Source organism: Dendropsophus ebraccatus, chromosome 2 (genome assembly GCF_027789765.1).
Source record: "Dendropsophus ebraccatus isolate aDenEbr1 chromosome 2, aDenEbr1.pat, whole genome shotgun sequence".
Lineage (NCBI taxonomy): Eukaryota > Metazoa > Chordata > Amphibia > Anura > Hylidae > Dendropsophus > Dendropsophus ebraccatus.
In genome coordinates, this window is record NC_091455.1 from 85,173,112 (window position 1) to 85,199,319 (window position 26,208).

The 26,208-nt window shown below is 39.8% G+C and overlaps 1 protein-coding gene across 1 annotated transcript in view; it reads left to right on the forward strand.

Annotated features, from left to right (window-relative positions):
• CTDP1 (CTD phosphatase subunit 1) overlaps positions 1-26,208 on the forward strand; it is a 100,727-nt gene that overhangs the window by 44,902 nt on the left and 29,617 nt on the right. The window contains exons 9-12 of the mRNA XM_069957892.1: positions 5,563-5,704; positions 7,721-7,951; positions 10,494-10,662; positions 23,567-23,736. Coding sequence (XP_069813993.1) covers positions 5,563-5,704; positions 7,721-7,951; positions 10,494-10,662; positions 23,567-23,736 — 712 coding nt within the window. The remainder of the gene's footprint in view (positions 1-5,562; positions 5,705-7,720; positions 7,952-10,493; positions 10,663-23,566; positions 23,737-26,208) is intronic.

The window sequence follows — 26,208 nt, forward strand, 5'->3', positions numbered from 1 at the left end:
GAGGCTGCTGCTGTGTAATATGGAGAGGAGAGAGGCTGCTGTGTGTAATATGGAGAGGAGAGAGGCTGCTGTGTGTAATAGAGAGGAGAGAGGCTGCTGTGTGTAATATGGAGAGGAGAGAGGCTGCTATGTGTGTAATATGGAGAAGAGAGAGGCTGCTGTGTGTAATATGGAGAGGAGAGAGGCTGCTGCTGTGTGTAATATGGAGAAGAGAGAGGCTGCTGCTGTGTAATATGGAGAGGAGAGAGGCTGCTGCTGTGTAATATGGAGAGAAGAGAGGCTGCTGTGTGTAATATGGAGTGGAGAGAGGCTGCTGTGTGTAATATGGAGAGGAGAGAGGCTGCTGTGTGTAATATGGAGAGGAGAGAGGCTGCTGCTGTGTGTAATATGGAGAGGAGAGAGGCTGCTGCTGTGTGTAATATGGAGAAGAGAGAGGCTGCTGCTGTGTGTAATATGGAGAAGAGAGAGGCTGCTGCTGTGTGTAATATGGAGAGGAGAGAGGCTGCTGCTGTGTGTAATATGGAGAGGAGAGAGGCTGCTGCTGTGTGTAATATGGAGAGGAGAGAGGCTGCTGCTGTGTGTAATATGGAGAGGAGAGAGGCTGCTGCTGTGTGTAATATGGAGAGGAGAGAGGCTGCTGCTGTGTGTAATATGTAGAAGAGAGAGGCTGCTGCTGTGTGTAATATGTAGAAGAGAGAGGCTGCTGCTGTGTGTAATATGGAGAGGAGAGAGGCTGCTGCTGTGTGTAATATGGAGAGGAGAGAGGCTGCTGCTGTGTGTAATATGGAGAGGAGAGAGGCTGCTGCTGTGTGTAATATGGAGAGGAGAGAGGCTGCTGCTATGTGTAATATGGAGAGGAGAGAGGCTGCTGCTGCTGTGTGTAATATGGAGAGGAGAGAGGCTGCTGCTGCTGTGTGTAATATGGAGAGGAGAGAGGCTGCTGCTGTGTGTAATATGGAGAGGAGAGAGGCTGCTGCTGTGTGTAATATGGAGAAGAGAGAGGCTGCTGCTGTGTGTAATAGGGAGAGGAGAGAGGCTGCTGCTGTATGTAATATGGAGAGGAGAGAGGCGGCTGCTGTGTGTAATATGGAGAGGAGAGAGGCTGCTGCTGTGTGTAATATGGAGAGGAGAGAGGCTGCTGTGTGTAATATGGAGAGGAGAGAGGCTGCTGCTGTGTGTAATATGGAGAGGAGAGAGGCTGCTGCTATGTGTAATATGGAGAAGAGAGAGGCTGCTGCTGTGTGTAATATGGAGAGGAGAGATGCTACTTCACCTCATTGCAGTCACCATTCTATTTCTTGCTGAGGTAAACTTGTAATAGAATCCTGCCTCATTGACACCCCACCCACCAGTAGGATGTCTACTGTAATGTATATGTAATCCAGGACTACAACTCCTAACATACATGTGTGCTGGGGTTTGTAGTCCTACAACAAATAAAAGTGTGAAAAAACTAGTTGATTTGATATGAGTAATTGGCAGAAACTGAGCCACCATGCTGCTCAAAGGACACTTGTAGTAATACAGACATTTCCTGCCTATAGGTAGAGTGGGTGGAGCTAGATTCAGAGAGAGCGTAGCTACATGCTTGCAGAGCTATGATGTCACTGCTGACCCCTGTGACCTGGAAGTTCTTTATGTAAACACAGATCCAAAAAGCAGCAACAGAGGAGGCGGCCCAGGGACACAGAGGCGAGAAAAGGTTAGAGAAGACCACTAAGGGAAAGGGACAGATTACAAATTCACATAAACAAAACCCCACCCAAACTGGAGACACAAATTGAGCTGTATCTGGAAGAAAGTAACCCTTTTTTGTAAGGCTGGATAATTCCTTTAAGGTAGTTCGGATCACAGGCCTAAAGCCCACAGAGCGATGTAGAGAGCAAGCGAGCACCAAACAATCAGGCCAGTGCTCACTTGCTCCTGGTTCCCCCGCCCGCTGGCGGCGCTAATACACAGTGAGCGAGGAGGAGCAGGAAACAGCCGAGGGGGGCTGACTGGCGATCATAGGAGACAGCGGGGGGGGGGGGGGGGGGGGGCGGCAGATTGTTAACAGACTGATTGTTTGTGTTTTCAGCCTGTTGAAAGATAACAATCAGCCGACATTGTCCAAGTCGGCTGATCGCTGTCTTTTAATACACAAAGCGATTATCGGCCATAACTGACCATAACTTACCAGAATACGTGACCGTAACTTACCAGAATACGGCTGGTAATTGCTTTGTGTAATGGGGCCTTACCAGTAGCCAGGTATGCACAGGTTCTTTTATAAACTCTTGCTTACATGCATCCATCCTTCTGTTCATGGTTTAGAAAATCTTACAGCATATACAGTGGTGCCTTGGATTACGAGCATAATTCGTTCCAGGACCGTGCTTGTAATCCAAATCCACTTTTAAACCAAAGCAAATTTTCCATAAGAAAACATTGAAATGCAGACAATTGGTTCCACACCCAAAAAATAATGAAACAAACATTTATAAACAGCTGAATGTCATATTATAAGTTACTGTACAGTATAGCAATCAGTATGTGGAGTATAATGTATAGTAAATGCATAGACCTGAAAAAACAGCAGTTTGTAGATACCGGATGGAGCTTTCCCATAATACAGTAGCATAGTACAACAGGATAGATTAGAGAAGCAGGGCTGCTGTCAGAGGTCTGTGTGGTCACAGGACAGCAATGGGGAAGGGGTGTGTGTTCAACATGAACCAATCAGGACTGACAGAGACTGCAGGGAGCATGAAGGTATGAGCAGGACATATGTGGGCACATACATGCAGCACTCTCTGTCCAGGGAGAGAGGGGTTACAGTTATGAAAATATTATCTCCACAGACCTGTCCCCTGATGTAAGCCCCAGCCTGAAGTGAATCTGCTATGATTTGGAAGGTGAGGGGGACTTCCTGGGTCTGAGTACAGTGCTGTAGACCACACTAAACAGACCATGCCCCTCCACCGGTCACGCTCCCACCCAGTACAGGGAGCTCTTAACCTCTTAAGGACGCATAATGTACCGGTACATCATGCGTCCGCAAGAGGTGTTCAGAGCGGGGCCACGCTCCCGCTCTGAACCATCGCGATCCCGGGTGCCGCGTGTAGCCCGGGACCGCGGCTATTAGCGGGCACGATCAGTCAAAGTTGACAGCTGCATCCGTTTACTGTATGCAGCACTTCCCTGGTGTCTAGTGGGGAGCGATCCACGCGTCTATTGTTGGTATCGTCGTGTGCGTAATCGCCCGAATCACATTCCTGATCTTGCACGGTAAACGGCGTAAGCACAAAAAATTGTGCATTTTTGGTCGCATCAAATCCAGAAAAAAAATTATTAAAAAGCGATCAAAAAGTCGTAAATGCGGAATCAAGGTACCAATAGAAAGTAAACATCATGGAGCAAAAAATGACACCTCATACAGCCCCATAGACCAAAGGATAAAAGCGCTATAAGCCTGGGAATAGAGCGATTTTAAGGAACATATATTTGTTAACAATGGTTTGAATTTTTTACAGGCCATCAGATAAAAGAAAAGTTATACATGTTACATATTGTTGTAATCGTAACGACTTGAGGAACATGCATAACTAGTCAGTTTTACCCCAGGGTAAATGGTGTAAAAACACATTCTCCCCCAAATAAAAAAAAATTATTTATTTATTTATTTTTTTTCAATTTCACCACACATTGAATTTTTTCCTGGTTTCGCAGTGTACTTTATGCAAAAATTCAGCCTGTCATTGCAAAGTACAATTAGTGACGCAAAAAATAAGGGCTCATGTGGGTCTCTAGGTGGAAAAATGCAAGTGCTATGGCCTTTTAAACACTAGGAGGAAAAAAATGAAAATTGGCTCCGTCCTTAAGAGGTTAAACCAAGTCACAATTTTGAAAAACTGTAAGCTCTCAAACCAAAACGCTCTTAAAGTTATTCTTAAACCAAACTACCACTGTATAAAGTTTCTATTGTAGCAGTATTTTTAGATATTTTTTTACACTGTACACGCATGAGATTCATTTAGTCAAAATTCAAGGTAGGAGGCTGTGAATTTTAAGGGTTTGTCTATTTAATAAGTAGTTTCCATAAACCCTATTAGGAGTTAGAGGAGGATCTTCTGTATCTGCTTTTATGATGGAGAGTGGCTGCAAAGAGCAACTCTTGCTCTGGAGGTTCCTGTCCTACATTATAAAGACAACCCGTTAATATTAATGGGCACCTTGTATAACCTGTTTTACTTTATTAAAACATTTTTCAGTGCTTGATACTGCCCTAAAAAAAACATAAGCTACACTTGCAAGTTTAATCCCCACTGGTGTCCACTGCCACCACACTGGTCCTTCTCTGTAAAACAAACAATTATCTAGATTCCCCACAGATATCTAGTGATCATTGGGGGTCCCAACAGGGTTTCCGTTTGTGACCAGTTTGACCAGATACCAGTAAATGTTTGTATTAGTGCTCTGGAATCAAGAGCACTTTAAAAATAATTAGGAGAGTCAACAAGTCATCTTGTTTGCAATTGTTTATCGTTAAAAATGGATTCGTATAATAGGACCCTAAAAAAAAAAAAAATAGCCCTAAGGCTACGTTCACATTAGCGTTTGACCATCCGGCACCATTACGTCTATCCGTTAAAATCCCCATAGATTCCCATGCTATTTTAGTGTGCTCCGTTTGCCCTAATTGTGCTCCGTTTGCATGCAATCCATTCAAGATTCGTTTTTTTGAACGAAAGAAAAAAGTGTTTGCAGTATTTTTCTTTCCGCTTAAAAAACGGATCACAAACGGAAAGTGCACTTCCGGTTTTTTTTTTACATTGTAGTCAATGAGAACGGATCTAAAAAGGAAGGTATTTCCATTCACATCCGTTTTTTTTCATCCGTTTATGCACTGAGCATGCGCAGAAGCAGCAAGAAACCAAAGAAGAAAAATAAACGGATAGAAAAACGGATGCTGACTGATGAAAACTGATGCAAACTGATGTACAAAAGTCTGTTTTTTAAAGCCAAAATACAAACGGACCATTAAAAAAAGATGAACAATTTGCAATCCTTTTGCATCAGTCTGCTCATCAGTTTATGCTCATCTGTTTAATTAATATAGACGGATCCGTTAGAAACAAAGAAAAACGCTAGTGTGGCCGAGCCCTAAAATGAAAAACTCCAGCAAACTTGCACTGTAGAGCTAGGAAGTTTGTCATTGGCAACTGTACTTTTCCGCCTGTTGTCTGGCATGTCTGCAAAAGCCATGAATTAGGAGTACACTGTTCTTCTTTATTGATCCTCACTTTGGGATACTGCTGGTGAATTTTATGTTGTGTGTGTGCATTTTATTCTGACCTATAAGATTACTAAATGATCACCTACAGAAAGAATGACTTACTCCTTGTAGTAAGATGTGCATCAGCCTCTCCTGTTTTGGTTCTTACACTGTTCCCAGCAGGTTGTTTATGTAACAGAACCAACAACTGCAAAGTCCGCCGTGTAAAGTTTAGTCAAAAAGTTAATTCACCCCAAAGTAAATTTAATAAATATTTATTCGGTATCCCTTGGTTTTAATTTATATAGGTACTGAGAAAGTCAGGCAAGCTCTAAATTGCAAAACTCTTCATGTTGTCAACCCAGATTGGCTTTGGAGCTGTCTAGAAAGGTGGGAAAAGGTAGAAGAAACACTGTTTCCACTAAAGGAAGATTATTTGAAGTCTCAGAGGTATGTGCAGTCTGTTACTTTTCTTAGAATTCTATAAGTGTGACCCTAAAGCCACTCTGTTGCCCCGTGACCACCTTTCAAGCTGGTGGCATCACTGGATAGATATTAATAGAAGCATTCAGAACATACCTTATCTGTGTCTTTGTTTTTATAGTGAAATCCTTTGAGCCTTGATTAGTGTCAATGGGTAGGGGTCTATTGCTCCCTAGCACTGCTATGCCTCTGTATGTATAGTGCCATGAGATCATGTAATAGGGCAGGCATACACCGAATTGTATACAGAGTAACAGTTCCATTGTTCCATGTAAATACTAAAACACAGACTCAGGCAACAAAAGTATCAATGTAGCGGTGCTGCCAGGGGTTGACAATTGCTTTAACTATTGAACTAAATGTACTTATTTAGGTTATTATTGGATAACTTTGAAGAAACATGTTATTATTCCTGTTGGTTTTGGGTAATTTTCTTCAAGGCAAGTCTGCATTCACAATCCTGCACTTTTTATTAGAAACCAAACAAGTAGATAAATCCTAAAGGGGTATTCCTATGCCAGCTTGTGATTCCCTCTCCATTTCCCCCTATCCTATGAACAGAAAATAACAAGCAGAGGTTGGAAAATACCCCTTTAACTGTTTAGCCATTGCCCAAAACTGCAGTGGAAGTGGTACTTTTTTAATGACTGATGATAGAAATCATCATAGCAACCTCTGTGCAGACGTATTAATCCCTTCACATCCACAAAACGTGTATATACCCCTTCCTACTGCCGATCCCTTGTATCAAAATATATTTTTAAAAAAAGTGATCAAAGACTCTATGCACTTATATTGTCACCAATAAAAACTATAGATCATGGCGCAAATTATGAGCAGCCCTGTGGGTGAATAAATAAACTACTTCAGTGTGACATCCCTTCATCAATGACCTTTGGTCATGAAAGGGTTAAAAAAGCAAGGAATGTAATGTTTCAGCCCAAAATCCCTCAAAATTGTAGCTATGCACAAAAACATAGGAAGTTTACAACAAGTCTGTGTTGTTTTTTTTTCGAGTAAAAATGGCCAGTCAGTAGTTTTTCCATATTTCAGAATTGGAAAGGTTGTGCATATGGAAAACTAAAAGATTCACTCTATTAACATAGTGTGAGTTTTTATTAATTCTGAATAATGAACATCTAGTATGCAGCTAATATGGCTTGACTCGGTATAGATGTTGGTGACATCACAAGAATATGCCAACAATGTCCAATTTGATCTGACTGCTTTGTCTCCTCCAGTTTGCATGAAATGTTATCAATGCTAAACAAGTGTTGTGCCACGTCCATCCCCTGTCTGCTCTGCTTGACTTTCTCTGTAGGTCGTATGGTGCATTATAATTAAGGGCCATCCAAGTTACCACTAAGGCTGTATTCCCACGTTCCGTGTTCCTCACGGAACACGGACCAGTAATGCCTGTAACGGAGTCTCCCCCGCCTGGACAGCATCTGATAAGATGCTGAGAGCGGAGGAGAACTGTACTGATATGTGTGGCGCTGTAATGAATCAGCCGCGCACGGTGCTGTCATTACAGCGCGGCGCATATCAGTACAGTTCTCCCCCGCTCTTAGCATCTTATCAGATGCTGTCCGGGCGGGGGAGACTCCGTTACAGGCATTCCTCGTCCGTGTTCTGTGGGGAACACAGAACGTGGGAATACAGCCTAAGAAGCATGTTTGGGCCCTCAGTATTTAGGCTTAGATAATGTTTTCTAGTGATTTACCAACAATGTCTCATTTGATGCCTTTTAAAAAGGGAACTGGGGCCCTGTAAAACTTTGTGGTGAAAAACACCCAAATCCCTGGAGCAGTGGAGCCTCCACATGGATGATAATTTTTAAAGAGGTTACAGGTCCTCTTTTTAACACCAAGAAAAGTGCAGTTTACAAAAAAGCTTTTGAAATGATTATTCTATCCTCTATAGTTTGAAGCAAGAGGAGTTGTTTAATGTGTTTTTTTGTTTTGTTTTTATTTACCCCAACAGAACCATTAGCCCAACCACCTTCCCAGATATTCACGGAGCTTTTCAAACACCGCTCTTTCATCCTACCCCAATTCATCCGAAGAGCCAGCCAAGTCCTGAAGTGCGGCAGTATGATCCAGTGACTGGGAAACTCATTCGGAAAGCTTCACAGAGTTCTAATCAGTCCCCATATATACAGGCCCCTTGTCCTTCATTAAATGTAGCTGTCCATGGAGAGCATTCATCCTTCAGGTATATGAAACCATAGAGCAGGACCAGTTATCATGGTGTTCTGTATTTTACCACCACCTGTTCAGATTTTTCTTAATGATAAAGTGTGATTTAATAAACATTGTAAGTAAAATCTGATATATTCATTGTCTGTGATTTATGTAAAATCCTGTTTAATGTGTGCCCTGTGGCTGAGTATGTGATTTGTGTTGAGAAACATTTTTTACTTGTTGATTAAAAACTTAAACAAAGACGTAATGAAAATGATTAATGAGACGCAGGGAAAATTATTTCATAAGGGTAGAGGATGCAACCAGCTTCACTAAGCAAGAAAGTTCTCCATACACTTACTGTAACATGAGCCTTCAAATCTTGTAGCTTTTCTGTGTGTTTTAAAGCTAATGTATGTGTGCATAAAAAGTTCACTCTATAACTATGCAGAGGGGGGAGCACAAGTGTCTCTGGGAATTAGTCTGTCACAATGCTGCAGTTTTTTCACAATTAGAACTGCATTGACATTTTACCATTATTTTTCACTGTGTACCATAGCCTATGGGTAAATGAATGTGTAATAACCTACAATCTATCTTCCTCAAAACCCTAAACTAAAGTCATCTGTAAGTAGGGTAAAGGATACTGATTCCAAATCTGTAATTTGTATCTTTCTACTCCCTTTTATTTCCCCACTGTAAGGGTACGTTCACACTTACCGGGTCCGCAGCTGATTTTCTGCTGCAGATCCGCAGCAGATTTCACTTAAATAACTGAACACAGCATCAAATCTGCACCATCAAATCTGCTGCGGATCCTGTAGGTGTGAACGCACTCTAAGCCTACAAGCTGGGCATGTTGATGCATAGAGAGGACTACTTAGCTCTAGAATATAATGGAGAGGACAACTTACACTCCTTCATTTGTGGACTTATAGCAACGGAATGCAAGAACATAGATAAAATTGCAGAAATAGAATCAGCATTGTATACTCTATTGATGTATAATCTAATGATTTCTTACGTTTTACGGGTGTTTTAGAGGTGACAGATTTCCTTTAAGTATTTTTTTGACTATGCTTAACCATATTACACAGTTGGGTATGAGAATTGCCACTCTGTACAGTAACAAGGGGATAAAGACAAACTCTTTTTGAAAGATGGTCAGACGAACAGCTGATTGTTCTATAACAATCTGCTTTCAACTTACCAAATGTATGGCCATTAGACATGAGCACAACTCAAGCATGCTTGAGTCCAATCGTTCGGCATTTGAATACCGGTGGCTGAAGAAGTTGGATGCAGTCCTAGGGAGTCCGCGAAATTATGGAAACAGTCGTAGGCATGCTCGAGTTGCATTAATCTCTAATAGCCATACATGTAACATTACTAGAATCCATCCTGCTTTGAACATAGTGTTGTCTTCATGAGAGAACCCCTTTTTAACCAGTATAGCTCATCTGCTCCTATTTTCTGATGTGCCATTGACATAGTGCTTTTGGTCACTTTAACATTCATGGATTCAGCCAATGGTTATACATCTTTTATATTCACTTGGGATGCCTGAAGCATTGGGGCCCAAGTTGGATAACTTAATGCATATTATTGAGTTGTGTCTCTTTAGAGGTACTGTCTAATGATTTTGCTAGGTGTGCTGATCATAACAAATCTATTTTGGGAATCCAAGGTCCATGACAAACAAGGTCAAGAAAATACTGTTGAGAACTGCAGTGTTAAGGCTAAATATAAGCTGCTAAGATTTCAGCTTATTTCAAGGGATTACTTCTTTTCAGACATTCTTTATAGCCACTACATTCTTTTGGGTTACTGGCAGACATTGTTTTAGCCATAATATTCCTGTAGAACCTGCACTTAATCTGTTAATGTAAAATTGTTTGTAAATGTATAAGTAAATGTTTTGGGCCCGTTATTTTCAGTTGGAGAGAGGAATAGTTTTAGGAAAAGTTTGTGTAGTTTTTCCCACCTCCTTATTCAAAGCATTGATTAAACAAAAGTATTACAGAGGTAAACAAGGAAAGATTATGACTGAAAAGTCAGACTGGTGTGTGAGCAGCTAGTCTTAAAGTGTACCTGTTTCAGAAAATTTTTGACATGTCAAAAATTTTGATTAGTCCAGGTCTGAGTGTTAAGGCCCATACCGATTGGGAGAAGCTGCAGCATATACTCTCTCCTCTGTTTTTTTAAATTTATTTATTTTTTAAAGTCTGGTTAAAAATGGAGCTCTATAAAGCCCGACTCTCATTCTCCCAATCAGTCTGAACACTCAGGCCTAGACCGATCAAAACTTTTGACAATTCAAAAGTTTTTTTTGAAACAACAGGTACACTTTAAGAAATTTCCTCCTATGTTATTGATATCTGCTATGGTTCTCTTGAGATACAGTACAATTGACCGAGCACGTGGTGGCTGATAATCTAATGTGTATGGCCTGTTTAAGCAGCACCATTATATGTCTCCATTTTGGAGAAATAAACACATAGAGCATGTGCAATGTGTTGAGTTTATAGCATTCAGCATATTATCTAAGTACTGGAATATGCTTCTATTGACAGAGTAGTTCAGCCTCATGAAGAGCAAATGTTTGAAGATGAAGAGCTGCCTACAGAAAATACAGAGGAAGAGCAGTCTGGCCCAGCTCGGAGGAAACGCCAGCCAAGCATGTCAGAAACTATGCCTTTATATACACTTTGTAAAGAAGACCTGGAGAGCATGGACAAAGAAGTAAGCTTAATATTTTACATATCTATCAAAAATAGAATGGATGAAAAAGATTTGTGAAAATGTTCTGTTTATCTTGGTTTGATTGTAAAAATCCTCTCGACACGTGTACAATTTCCACTCACTTCTACCAGTCCTTTGCTTTTACCCTTTTAGCCCTTTCATGTCCTATGATATGCATTTATGTCAAAGGCAGGTGGGTTGTAACACCATGCCATATAATAAATGTGCATAGAAGCTGTATTCTCCTAGTTACCTTAGAGCTTGCTCCATGCTTGTGAAAGAAAACAGCTTTCATGTGCATGAGTAGTTACAAGGGCTTGAGAGAGATGGGCCATAATTCATTGTGTAGTCCCTGCAATTTTGTCTGTTTCCACATATGCTTTTGGAAAGCGTTTTGAACATATTGTAAACCACTACCCCATTTCTCCCCCATTAGCCGTGCAGTATTGACAATAGTCGCAGCTACTGTTTTTCTACAAAAATAAGACCTACCCCGAAAATAAGACCTAGCTTAATTTTATAGGGTTTTTTGCAGTTGACTTTAACTAGGGCTAGTCTTTGAGTAGGGCTTATATTTTAAAGTAATCTGACCAGATCCCTGACACTGGGTGCTGAGCATTAGCCAATCAGAGCCAGACTTTTTATGTTCTGCCCCCACCTGCTCAACACAAGCTGCAGGGAGAGGCAGGAGGGGTAAGAAGATGTACAGTAGGGGACATTAAATATGGGGTGGGGGCTGGGGAATACACAGTATGAGATAAGAACTACAGAGGGGGAGGTATGTTTAAAGTATTGGGGGGGGGATCACTGGGGGACAGGTGACTATAATTTTTCCTTTAACACAACCTTAATTGACTCGCTGGACTATACAATGTGATTGCCAGGCTTAATCACAGTTGTGTGTTTTTTTTACTGTATAAATGATTAAGGTAATGCTAAACACATGGCAAAGGCCAGACAGTCCATTCAGGCTATATTTCGGAGCCTGCATAATCATGTAAACTCTATATACATAACTAAAGAAGCACGACAAAACTGCAAATGTGTGGACACGGTCTTAGTTAGAAAATTACAGAAGGAAAGCTTAGTTGCTTGTATCAGAATACTGATAAAATCATATATGTTCTCTTGTTTACTTGGAAAGTGCAACAGATTAACAACTTACCCTTTCACAGAAAATACTGTAAATCTTAAGTTTCCTTTTATATATGTGTGTATGTGAATACTAACTAGGATAGCTGACATTACCATGTGTTGTATGCTTACTTTTTCTGAAAGGTAAGTATTGATGTGTGTGTCTTGAGACATTGGGAGCTGTGCTTATTAATTTGTATGAGTAATTCCGCCTGTCTTGTATTGATTCACACCGGTGCACTCAATCTTTATTTAACTACCAGCGATGGAATGGAACCTGACCTGAAAAAGCTGTGGTAGGTGAAACTGCCCAGACTAATTAGAAGTTCCAGCCACTCCAAAGTGGGGAATTGTCTTTGATGAAATGTTAATTCAGCTGTACTGTCCAGTGCACCGAACAGTAATTCCCATCTTGACGCTCATGTGTTACAGCTTCTTCTCAACAGTACTGAAGGAAAACCGTACAATGTATAAAATTGTATGTATGCATGTACAATACTGTACTAAATATTTTAAAAATGATACATACTGATATACAACTTTTGGTAGCAATGCCCATTTTTGGACCAAAATATTGTCTATATTGCTAGTTTTAGACCCCTTTTTTCAGTTTTTCAGGCCATGATTACTTTTTTGGTTGGTTTGTTTTTTAATCACTGCCTTCATTGTATCACTTCATTGACATCCCACTGCAAGTATGTAAGTTAGGGTCCATTTACACAGAAAGATTATCTGACAGAGATTTGAAGTCCAAGGCCAGAAGCAGACTATAAACAGAGAGAGATCAGGCCATAAAGGAAAGCCTGAGATTTCTCCTCTTTTCAAATCCATTCCAGGCTTTGGCTTCAAATCTTTGGCAGATAATCTGTCAGATAATCTTACTCTGGCTTCCTTTGGGGGCTCCCCGCGTCTGGATGTTCCGCTCAGCCAGGCAGTGACTGAGCGGGGCGTCCAGCTGGGAACCCCAAGTCAAGCTGAAGCGTGGAGCAGGTACAGTATGCTCCAGACTGCAGGGGGTTAACGGGACGGCATTTACATACTCGCAGCGGGAAACTTTTTTTTCCTTTTTAACCAAGAAACAGCAGTTCAGGCTTTTTTTTTAATGTTTTGCTTTTTTGAGTTTGAATTGATGGACACTGTTACTAGTCTATTTATTTTTTTTCTTTACTACTTTTTTTAATGTAATTTCATCAAAACTATTTACAAGGTTGCTGCGGTTTTTATTTTAGATATATGGTAAAATGGTTTCAAGGGTACTTGTAGCCTAGAGTAACTATGATCGTGTAAAAAATGAATCTTTTTTTTCTTGCATCCAGATATCAAACAAGTTCAGGCAAAGTTTAGAAATAATGCAGCCGTTCTTACTTTTAGGGTACAAACACACACAGCAAATATGCAGCAGATACGCAGCAGATTTGATACTGTGTTCAGTTATTTAGATGTAATCTGCTGCGTATCGCAGCAGTAAATACGCAGCGTTTATGCCATGTGTGTTTGTACCCGTAATGTGGCATTCTGAAATCTAGATTTGACTAAAAAGCTGACAAAGTCATTGGTTCATGAATTATTGATGTATTGCCACTAAATACATCAAATAGCAATGTGTTCTGGGTTCTTTGCATAAGGTTTTAAGAAAGCAAAATTTGATCATAAATGATTAATGTTGCTTAATACACAATTATACTTGCAGTTTTAAGTATTGTGACCCATGAGATGATAACATTGGCCAAAATTGCATTTCAACAAGCTCATGTGAAATAAAATCTAGTGAGGGTTGTTACATCTCTTAAAATGGGACAGTTATTTTTAGCAGAGACTTTCAGCAGATTGCATTTTGGTAAACCTTTTACTACAAATGTGATGCTGCATGTTATCCTTATATTATGTTATCCAAATTATGATGAACTGCATTAAAGTCTGTGGTACCTGCAGAGTTCTGTTAGACCCTGATGACAAGGCGATTTTTGTGCCTTTTACAGCTGTTTTTAAGCCCGCTCCATGGTGCACTGAACAGGCTTGTGTTGGGCTGGTGATACAGTGGTACCTTGGTTTAAGAGTAACTTGGATTGAGAGCGTTTTGCAAAAAGAGCCCCCAGTTTTTTAGAATTGTAACTTTGATTAAGAGCATTGCTTTGGTTTAAGAGCTACTTGTACTAGGCGGGAGGTGGAGTGCAGGACGGGCACAGTCTGCATTGCATGGTCCTCACCTTCCAAATCATAGCAGATCCATTTCAGGCTGGGGCTTGTATTGGTGGACAGGACTGTGGGGGTGATTTTTTTCATAGCTGTAACCCTTCTCTCCCCGGACAGAGAGTGCTGCTATACTGTGCCCACATCTGTCCTGCTCATTCCTTTATGCTCCCTGCAGTCTCAGTCAGCCCTTGAGTTACCAATCCTTTCCATTCCTGCTATAATGCGCCTGCACTTACACTCAGCTATACACACTGCCACTATAATGTGCCTGCACTTACATTCAGCTATTCACACTGCTGTATAGAAAAGTTTCTGTTACTGTCCCCCTGCACAGTTCTGTGATTCTCACTTCCTGATTGGTCCATGCTGAACACCCCGCTTCCCCATTGCTGTCATGTGACCACACAGACCTCTGACAGCAGGCCTGCTTCTCTATTCTAGCCTGTTGTACTACGCTACTGCATTATGGGAATCTGCACCTGTATATCTGCTGCAGTTTTTTCAGGTTTATGCACTTAGTATACTATTATACTCCACATGCTGATCACTATACAGTACAGTAACTTATAATATAACATATTCAGCTGTTTCTTAATGTTTGTTTCATTTGTCTTACATGTTATTCAGAATAAAAAATCATTTTTGAGGTATGGAACCAATTGTCTGCATTTTAGTGATTTCTTATGGGAAAATTTGCTTTGGTTTAAGAGTGGATTTTGATTACAAGCACGGTCCCGGAACGAATTATGCTCGTAATCCAAGGCACCACTGTACATAGGTATACAGTACTCTAGGTGCTACATGAGTAGTATTAGTAGCAGCATCAAAGCAAGCACTGAACCCTAAAAACTGGAAAAAACTGCATGGTGCTGGGAGATGATTTACTTTTACACTATTATAGATGGCATGTAGAGAAGAAGGGGTTATTGATATACCGGAAATAACCAAAAGCAGCAAAGCAAGCGTTACAGTAAGCCCTGTTGCTGCTGGGATGAGAGAGAGTCCTTTATCCTTTATGAAGCGTGCGGAATATCTGCAGCTGCTCACACTCTTAGGCCATGTTCCGACCTTGTAAAAGACCGGCCGTTATGTGTATACACTCCAGCCGGCATTCCATAGGCGGCAATGGCACGTATGTTTTCGTATTAATCACGGCCGTTGTTGCAATCGGCAACAATGGCCATAGTTTTACGAAGTCATACATAGTGTGAACATAGCCTTAGAGTGGACGACTTCCAGCATTTCCTCTGGTTGGCTCATCTGCCAACTGAGATGAATGCTTTTCTAAAAAAAAATTTGTCAGAAACAGCAGTCACTGTGTCCTAGTTAATGTTGGGACCCTGTAATAAATAATCATATTTCCTACCAAAGTGACAGGATCTCATTATTACCAATTTTAGACCTCCAACCTATAATTCATGGCCCAGCGTTATCAGCATTTGTGAAACAGAAACTGGTGTAATTTGCCTATTGCAACAAATCACAGCTCAGCTTCTTAAGATGTGCTGGGATTGGTTGAGCTGAGCTGGGATTGGTTGCTATGGGCAACTGACACCAACATTTATTTGACACCAATAAATCTTGGCCTATACATTTCAGTTTTTAGGCTGGAAATTCTGCACAGCATCACATTTTTAATGACTCATCTAATTAGAATTATGAAAGAATAGGTAGGTACATTTAGGAGCCTGAATGGGAGTAAACTTCTTGTTTTAATCTTTATTAAAAGTTGTACATGTGAAGCATTTCAGAAGTTTCTCACTGTAGTTATACTGCAGTTCTGTCAAAATCTGCCGACACAAACTGCTGAGTGACAGGATTTCCCGGCCTCTGTAATTCTGCATCTTATAATATAAGAGCTGCCGTACATGCCAGTTAAATTCCTAGGAGTAATTGTTCGTAGAATGAAAAGGGAACATAAGATGTGTATATGCCTATGATTTTGAGCAATTAGCCTTCACAATTTTAATGTTCCTCTACTCGTGTCATTTAGAAAGCTAAGCCCTTTGGGCTCAATGTTTTTTTTTTTATTTTATTTTTTTTTCTCTCCTTGTGATTTCCGGGTACTTTCATCTGCCTGTTTTGGCAGTTTACCTATGTGTTCTGCACAAAGAATACACAGCAGGGGCACGTTCTGCTCTGGGTGTGCGGAATAGAACATTTGACCACGCATCGAGTGGGTAATAATGAGAGCTACTTATGTACCCTGTGGTGGCACTTTTGAGCGCCTACATTTGTACTGAACCTAAAAATAGCTGAATAACCGAGAAACAGCATGTTTCATTTTAAAACATAACCTTGTTATTGAAATTGGTTTACAGTATTTTAATGCTTTTGCAAAATAATTAATGGCTTTTATGTCGCTTTCTCCTTTCTGCCGCTTTCCACCCACCATCTCATTTGGTAACTTTTATTTATATGTGTATATATATATATATATATATATATATGTATTTCACTCTGCTTGAAAATGTGGAAATGTTAAGATTTTTATATGTGCTAAAAATAGTCTCTGTTACCATTTGAAGTAAATAAAATTATGAAAAATATACTTCCATTTCAACAGGATGTCAAAATACGGTCACATTTTAGTAGGATGCCAAAAATTAGACTCCTCACTTTACCTAGTAAGCATTGTAACATCAATTGAACATATAGATTTTGTCTTAATTAGCATGTATTCCATTTAAAACACGCCAGTTTTTCTATTCTGTTGGCACCCCCATATTTATTTTTATTTTTTTAAGTAAAGGCAAGTTAGTTCTTTTGTCTCAAGTGGTCAGTACTGAACGGGAGAGAGTAAATGATAAAGCTATTGTATTATCATGGATTGCATTGACTGTGCCTCTGTACAATGTGTTTTTGAAGGCACAGTTGGTTTACACGTCAAATAGTTATTGAGTGTTGCAATTTAGTAGTCACAAGTCGCAATGATGTTCTTCGCTTGGTCTGGCGGAGACTTGTTAACGCATGGAGTGCAAGGGTAAATTCACGTGTAACACGTAACATATTTCCTGCAAAATGTGTGGCTGAATTGCATCAGAAAAATCTGCTCTGTGTGTGCTCACCTTAAACCCATTCTATTTTACGACCCGACACTATGTTGGTTGGCACTTTGCAATAATCTTTCTACCAAGTGATCACCATCACTTCTCAGTATTTACTGTTATTAACCTAAACCGCTGTTTTGTTTTTTCTACGTAAGGTAAGAGCAATTCCTTACTATATATTGATCATCACAACCATCTCTTCACTGCTGTAACCCTTAAGAAGAAGAGATTTGTTGCTTTTTTAAAAAATAATAAGTGACAGAAATGAATAATTAACAGAAAAGCCTTACAATATTTAAAGGGGCTTTTTAAGGGCTGACTTCCATGAGAGCTTCAGCAGCTGTTGCTTGGCCTCAGTAACCTGGGGGAAACCTCATCCTCAACTTGTGTCATGGAGTCCTCTCAGTCTTGAAGGCTATGTTCCTTCCTCTCTTCTCCGATAACAATTTTTTAAAGGGGTTATCCAGCGAAAATCTTTTTCTTTCAAATCAGCTGATGTCAGAAAGTTATATAGATTTGTAATTTACTTTTGTTAAATCTCAAGTCTTCCCATACTTATTAGCTACTATATGTCCTGCAGGAAATGTTTTATTTTCAGTCTGACACAGTGCTCTCTGCTGACATCTCTGGCAGAGACAGGAACTTTGTCTCGGTTTTATATGAATCCCCATAGAAAACCTCTCCTAGTCTGCACAGTTCCTGTCTCGGCCATAGATGGCAGCAGAGAGCACTGTGTCAGACTGAAAATAAAACCGCATTTCCTGCAGGACATACAGCAGCTAATAAGTATGGGAAGACTTGAGATTTTTTTATAGAAGTAAATTACAAATCTATATAACTTTCTGACACCAGTTGATTTGAAAGAAAAAGATTTTCGCTGGACAACCCCTTTAAGGCTTCATGTCTCACTGTGAATGCCATCTATGGGTGTGTTTATTATAATTGTGTTCATGTGTGCACATATATGACCATTACCTATATAATACTCCTTCCTTGTGTGCTAGCATAGCATATATAAGCACTGACACAATGATCTATAATAAATAATCATTTTTAACAAAGGCTACAAAAAGACCTTCTGTATTACCTCTGACTATTAACCAGTTATTAGGAAAAACGCAGCAAAAATGTCACGTGTAAACACAGTCTAATGCAAATACTGTTAAACTGGAAAGATATAGGATGTATGAAAAAAGAGCTTTACATTTACTGTAAGTAAAGACTATATTCTGCAAGTTATTTACAACAACAAAAAATCACTTGTAAAAATAACACTTTGCTCAGTAAAAATGTGGTGTTAAATCTTTTTTTTTTTCCCTTGGGGGGCACTTAGTCTTATTTGAAAACTGAGATCCCATAGATATACTATACATTTTTGTTTGCCACCTGTAAAGTAGCATGGGTTTTTACCTAACGGAAAGAAAATACTGCGAAAAAGAGGGCTGTGGTGCACTAATACTGATATTTTTCAACTACCTGAAGAAGAGGACAAGAATGTTGTAACAGCAGTAGAATGTACAAGGGTACCCCAGGTTGCTGTTTAAGACCAGGAAACATATATGGGGGATGATCATACTGAAAAGCTGCTGAGGATTAGATGTAAATGTCTTGTATTAATGTAGCTTTGTATGTCTAATATCAATGAGCTCTTCCATCCTTTGAATTTCTCGCTCTTTGTTGACTGTCTGTGTTGTGAGCTAATGTTTTAGTAGTTTAAAGTGGTTTGTCACATTAGGGAAACCATTTTTGATTGGGCCGTAAAAAAGACCTGTCTAAAGTAAGTTAAAGTGAAGGATGCCTGAAACCTCATTGGTGGACTTGTACATAGGTGAACCAGAAACCTCTCATGAAACTGCTTCTCCATCACATGTGAAATGTGGTACTGCCCAGTGCTCCAAAATGTCAGCTTTCTTTTTGGGACTGTCTACGGGCCATTTCTGAAGAACCGTGTCGAACAAATACAATAAAAAAGCTGGGTTTGTGAACTTTAGTAGTAGTGGGTTATGAAAATAGGTGAAACTGCTTAGCTTATTAAGTTTCTAAAAAAAAAATTTAATAATCATAATAAAGAAGCTATACTTACCAGTCCCTGAGCCGCAGTGCCACCACTCAATGTCAGCCTTCAGTCTTCAGTTTCTCCTGCTTTTCTGTGTTGTCACAACCCAGAAATAACTCCACTTCAGCCAGTCCATGGTCAGCACAGGTGTGTCCTGCCCCAGTCAGTGACTGATTGAGCTGGTATCTCTGAGACTGGTCAAGATGTCGCAAGATTGGGAGCTACAGTAAGCCATTGGGGGTCTATGAGCAGTGGCACTGAGAAGCTATGCTTAGCAGTCCCCTATTATGTTACCACCATCCCCTGCCTCCTGCCTTTACATTATGCCTAGAGTTCTCTTATAAGAATAATGTACAAGGCTTTGGTCTAAGTCCCCCCAATGTGTCAGTGTCACCCACATTGTGTATACCCACATATTATTAGGTTGAGGTTTTATTTTCATTTTGCAGCTAATGCTTCGTCTTTTAGCTACTACTATTTTTTATTATATAATTTACATATAAAAAAAGAAACTGATGGATAGATTTTGCAGTGTGAGCAGAAACCTTTAGGGTGCCTTTACACGTACCGTAACGCTGTGTATTTATCGCTGCGTTTTTGGTGCGATTTTTTTTTTTTTTTTTTACATGCGCGTTTTGATTTTCTCATGATTTTCATGTGAAAATCGAAACTCGCATGTAAAAATCGCACCAAAACGCAGCGATAAAAACGCAGCGATACGGTACGTGTGAAGCTACCCTTACTCTGTATTTAACAGAAATATATTCTATACCTGACTGCATCGTATGCAAGGGCATGTTTCTTGTAAGTAAGGATGGTGTGCTATTATGATGTTAAACAGGTTTTGGATGGATTCAGTTTTCTATTCATAGCGCCTCTTGTGTTGTAGCAATGGTTTGCTCTACATCAGAAGGTAACAAAATGGCCCTGATTCATCAATCTACCTAAAAACCAGAGCAGCAGTTTTGTCCAAAGCAACCAATGCCAGCTTTTCTTTCATATCTTGGTAAAATGAGCTATGATTGGTTGCCTTGGGCAAGGCACTCCAGTTTTTGTCCTGGACAGATTAATAAAACTGGGCCAGTGTTGCACCTTAATAACAGTAAAGGCATTTATGAAAATGAGTTTGCAATGTAATAAATAGAGGGTGAGGTCACATGACCACAGCAATGCTCTGCAGACTACATTTCCCATGATGGCACTTTCTGCGGAGCATGCTTCACCCTACAGCCTCTGTTCAGCGAATGTGAAATTAAATGAACTGTCTCCATATTTAGTTGGTTGGTGTTTGCAGAACTGGTGGGAACTTTTACTATATATATATATTAACTATAAAACACTGTTTATTGGTACATCTGAATTTGTAAAATGGCCTTTTGAGGTGAGAAGAGCATGGAGGGGGGGGGGGGTGACACAAAGCTCAATCAGCACTATAGACTTCAACTCTCTCCACATGAACTTAAGGATATGCATGCAGGTCAGGGTATAGTAGAGACAAGGTGGTGCAATGCTCAGAAAACAGTCCATATAAATGAGCAAAAGCAGCAATGCTTCTATGATGGTGTGAAATGGCTATAACCTTATGGTGATGTCTGGTGTCTATTCACATTTGTTACCACAAATAAAGGCTGTAGGTTTATGAAGATGTTTGCCGAGTTGCTTCCCATTTTTCTCATTCATGTGGATCCCAATCTTATTTTACCTAGCTGTATGTTTTAGGGTACGTTCACACTTACCGGGTCCGCAGCGTTTTTTCTGCGGCGGATCCGCAGCATATTTCATTTAAAATGACAATGTCACCCCCTTTGTGCATTCTGACATCTCTACACAGGTGTAAAGGGTAAATTTAGCAGTTTTCATACCTTATTTTATACGTCATGGTGCTTGTTCAAGTAAAAAGTCATCTTTTATCAACTGCAGATTATGTTAAGTGGGCGGGCCTCACGGCACTAGCACCACTTAGCCCCGCCCACAACGCGCCTTTGGCCACGCCCCCTCACCAGCCATTGGAACAGGATGGCTTAAAGGTCTAGGCCCCACCCCCTCTAGGTTGGCCATAATTTTTTATTTTATATTTTTCTGTTTTACTTGCTCAAACTAGTAGGCTTAATAGCTGATTGTAAGGTAACTCCCTGATGGATTTATTAGATTCATATTTGTCTGACAGTTTTACATGTGGTCTACGAATGTGTGTATTTCGCCCTTTAACCCCTTAAGGTCAAAGCCAATTTTCGTTTTTGCGCTTTTGCTTTTCCCATTTTATGTTTAAAAGTCCATAGCGCTTGCATTTTTTCACCTAGAGATTTATATGAGTGCTTATTTTTTGCGAAACCAATTGTACTTTGTAATGACAGGCATTATTTTTCCATAAAATAAGCTGCGAAACCGGAAAAAAAATCATTTGCACTGTCAAATTGAAAAAAAAAACGAATTTGTTTTGATTTTGGGGAGTTTTGCATTTACGCAGTTCGCCCTATGGTAAAACTGACTTGTTATGCATGTTCCTCAAGTTGTTACGATTACAATGATATGTAACATGTATAACTTTTATATTATGTGATGGCCTGTAAAAAATTTAAACCATTGTTAACAAATATATGTTCCTTAAAATCGCTCCATTCCCAGGCTTATAGCGCTTTTATCCTTTGGTCTATGGGGCTGTGTCAGGTGTCATTTTTTGCGCCATTATGCATTCTTTCTATTGGTACCTTGATTGCGCAAATACGACTTTTTTTGATCGCTTTTTATTACATTTTTTCTGGATTTGATGCGACCAAAAATGCGCAATTTTGCACTTTGGAATTTTTTTGCGTTGACGCCGTTTACCGTGCGAGATCAGGAATGTGATTAATTAATAGTTAATACCAAATATGTTTATTTATTAATTTATATTTATAAAATGGGAAAAGGGGGGTGATTTGGACTTTTATTAGGGGAGGGGATTTTTTATTAATAAAAACACATTTTTACTTTTTTTTTTTTTACATAAACTAGAAGCCCCCCTGGGGGACTTGTATATAGACAGCACTGATCTCTCATAGAGATCAATGCTGTGTATATACACAGCAAAGATCATTGTAATCGGTGAAAGATTGCTATGGCCTGCTGCAGGCCATAGCAATCTATTGCCGAGCCGGGATCGGCGTCATTCTGACGCTGAGGCCCGGCACGGGGAGATCCGTCCCACTAGACACCAGGGACGTGCAGTACAAAGCACTTCAATGCAGCTGTCAGGTTTGACAGCTGCATTGAAGTGCTTAATTAGCCGGCACGGCAACGGGACCCGCTCTGAACACCCCCCGCGGCACCATGACGTACCAGGTACGTCATGGGACGCTAAGGGGTTAAAGAACGTTCAGTGTCACAATCAAATGTTCCAGTCCTTTCTTTGTTCCATCTGCAAATGTACAAACCAGCAGAGATGATTCTTGTCTTACAGCAGGGCACTGAGCAACTTATCACATACACTTGTGTGAAGGTTTGATTAGTTAGATATACAGATGGGTGTTGTCATTATATCCGCATGAGAAACTGCCGTGCTGGGCTTTATAATATACCCATTCTGGTTACTTACTTTTCATCACTGATGGTGTGTTCATGTAATCATTTGAAAAAAAAAAACAGTAAAATGGTAAGTATTCACATGGAATGGCTTATATTTTTTTATTTTATATACATATGCCTAATGGAAGACTTCAAGATATTTAAAACACACCCACTGCTTGGACTTGTTAAAGTGTTACTGTCATTTAAATAAAAAATAAAAAAGGAAATTTTACACAGACATGTCAAAAGATTTGATCGTGATTTAAAATATAAATCTGTACTGATAACATGGCCGTATACCTTCAACACACTTGCAGTTAATCATTGGTCTCCATGGACTTGTGCTGTACAACGCTGAGGCCATCTAGATGTACAGGAACATTCTCATTGCAGACAAGTAAACAAAGCCAGGCAGAGAGGACCGACACAGTGATGGGAGGGCAGCGTGACGCCATTTTACAGACTAGCTTGTGTTTTGTAGTGCTGACTGTTTTGTTTAAAAAGTCACTGTCATAAAAAATGACTTTTCACAGGAGATATACAGTAGTTGGGGAGAGAGCATGACTGCCGTGCCATCCACTACCTGGCCATATCTTCATAACGGCTCATTCCAACAATGGAAGTCTATAGTCAGAGTTGATGACTCTGCTGCCATGCTCTCCCCCTGAATATATCTCCCAATCACAGCGGGTCTGATGACATGTAAGAAGTTATTTTTGATGACAGGTACTCTTTAGGTTGTGTTGCATGATATGTTGTGATCACTGACTCACAACTGCACATAGAGCTCTAAGGATGGAAAAATTACTTCAAGAGCATCACTGTTGATTATTTTTCACTGATGTCCATATTCTCTGCATTCTTTTAAGACAAGATTTTGGTTATTTTGGTTCTTTTTAAAAATAAAAAAAAACTTGTGTTTCAGGTTGATGACATTTTGGGCGAAGGAAGTGATGACAGTGACAGTGAGAAAAAGAAGTCTGTAAAAGTGAAAAAACCACTAAATACACCACAAAAGAGCTCAGAAAAAATCCCAGAATCCAGAAATGAATCGTCTTCATCTAGTGAACAGAGCCTCTCAGGTGGCACACCACGGTAAGTGCTTATACATGTGCAAACTTTTGGGGACCGTGTTCTTGCATTTTGGGTGATGTATGAAAAGTTCCCTTTTGTAGATTCCTCATCGATAAAAGAAAATTTTTGTTGTGTGCAAGCATACATAAAGATGGTCATGTAAACTATTGGTAAATATTTTTTTCAATGTTGCTAGGATCTGTTTTTTTCTGTTAAAGATTGGCTGCACTCCAGCATGTAATTCAAAGAACCGTTATTTGCCTATCTGCAAGTTTCAGCCCTTCTCCGTGGGCTCCTTCTCTAACAATCAGCGTATGTTCCAGGCAGTGTGTAACCAATTTAAATAATTTGTTTATTTAGTATACTAATTAGATAAGACTGCAAAATATGAAACAAATAAACCATTTAACGCATAACATAAGTTTTTTCGGAAACTGCTGCAAAAGTAATTGGTGACAGATGGGACTAAACTTGGGGTTTACTTTGAGAAAAAAGGATTGCTTGGGGTTATCTGATTGCAATGTAGTCAATACAGTACTATCAAAGTAGTGATCCTTTTACACCTAGACCTGTAATTCATGACAAGGGGGCATCCTCTACTTTTAAAGAATGTGTTTCTTTACCGTAGGCGCAGTGAAAGTGAGGAACTCTGCACTGTTTTGATGGTTAGTTCTTTTGGCTGACCTTTCCTTCCCCAACACATTCTAAGAGGCCATTTACATGTTCACAAAATACTGTCAATGCACAAACAGTATTCTGCGGGCCAGACCTCAGAGCGTCTTTTTTTAAACTGTTCAAATCTTTGTGTTAAACATAAATTGGGGACAAGAATGGTGCTGTTTTTGCAAAGTACCTGGGCTTTTTCTAATCTTGGATAATTCTTCAAGGACACGTTAGTTGAGCCCTTTTAATGTGCCCATTTCGTATCACGCTTAAGTGGATGAGTAAAACTATGGCTGCACATCATAAGGATTGATGGCATAGGTGTTGTACACAAAATAGCAAACAGACAGCGCTAAGGGCCGAAAATCTATCAATAGTAGAAGCTGCTAATGGTGTGTTAACACAGGCAGATTTATCTGACAGATTTTGGAAGCCAAAGTCAGGGATGGATTTGAAAAGAGCAGAAATCTCAGTCTATCCTTTATGACCCATTCCCTGTTTATGGTCTGTTCCTGGCTTTGGCTTAAAAAATCTGTCATATAAATCTGCCTGTGTAAATGCACCATAATGCTGCAGTTTTATCCAATTCTTATGCTTTTTTTTTACTTGTTTTTACCAGCTTGCGAACATGAATAGACGGTTATGAGAAACCAGTCTTGAATTAGTATGTGCTGTGGATGTCCATGAGCACTCGCCATTCTCCTAGTACGGAGCCTTCTGTTTTCCTTGGATTGCTTTTTGATGAATCTATGCTTGGAGGCAGAGCTGTTTTGCTGAAGTGATAGTATAATTAGAAGAAGCAGTTGTGGCTCATTATGGGAGGAATAATAGAGTACAGTGTGCACCAATGCCTCTTGGTGTATCCGTAACGTTTTTGTTTTTTTTTCTGATGAATAGATTGTGTCTTTAGAACAATTAAAACAGACAAACTTGCAGACCTTAAACCTTTTTTTTTCCTTTTTCGCTTTTTTTTTTGGATAAGAGATTCAAGTTAGCAATTTCAAAGGAAAATATAGATTGCTTTGGCGTTACCTGTGTGACCGCGCATTGGATCATTTTTGTCTGATTTCGAAGGCAAAGTTTTTCTTGTTGGGTATCTCTTCTTATTGCCAGTAATGTAAAATCAATACATCAGATGCAGACAAAATAGGCTGTGTTTTTTATATTTGCGTTTGAGAACTACAGGGCCCAGACAAGACAGTTTAGCTTCTGAATCTGTAAATAAAAAAAACGCAACAAAAACCAAGACCATGTTACAGATGGGATAACAAAAGGTTTTATGGTGATTGGAGTTCTGTTTAGTAGCGCCATGTTGGGTCCTGTTACAGCTTTAATTTGGATTCTGAAATAAATAAGTACGGTATGAGTTTGAGTATAGTTTCGAGAATATCATCTTGGCATACATAGTTTATCACTTCTTGGCACTGATGAATTGTGGAATCATGCAACGGTATTTGTTTTTTCATTGCAGCTTTAGGAAGAGTCCATTTCTTCTTACTTAAAGGGATTGCCACATGAGACAGACAGAATACATTTCTGATAGAAGTCAACTGAAGCTTTTAGCACCCCTAGCAACGAGCTGATTTTGCCTGGGGAAGGCCACTCCAGTTTTCCCATGCTAAAGTGGTGGCATAGGATAGGCTAGGATATGCAGTCTAGTGGATCCACCAGTATACACATCCTGAGAATGAAGGGCATGCAGTGTTTTACTGCTGAGCCCCTTCCACTGTGTTTCCATCACAAAGCAGCGCCCATTTAAATGGTTTTCTGTGCACATGGGATAACAAGCCAATCAGTGAGGGAGATCCTAATAGAATTCCTAACAATAAT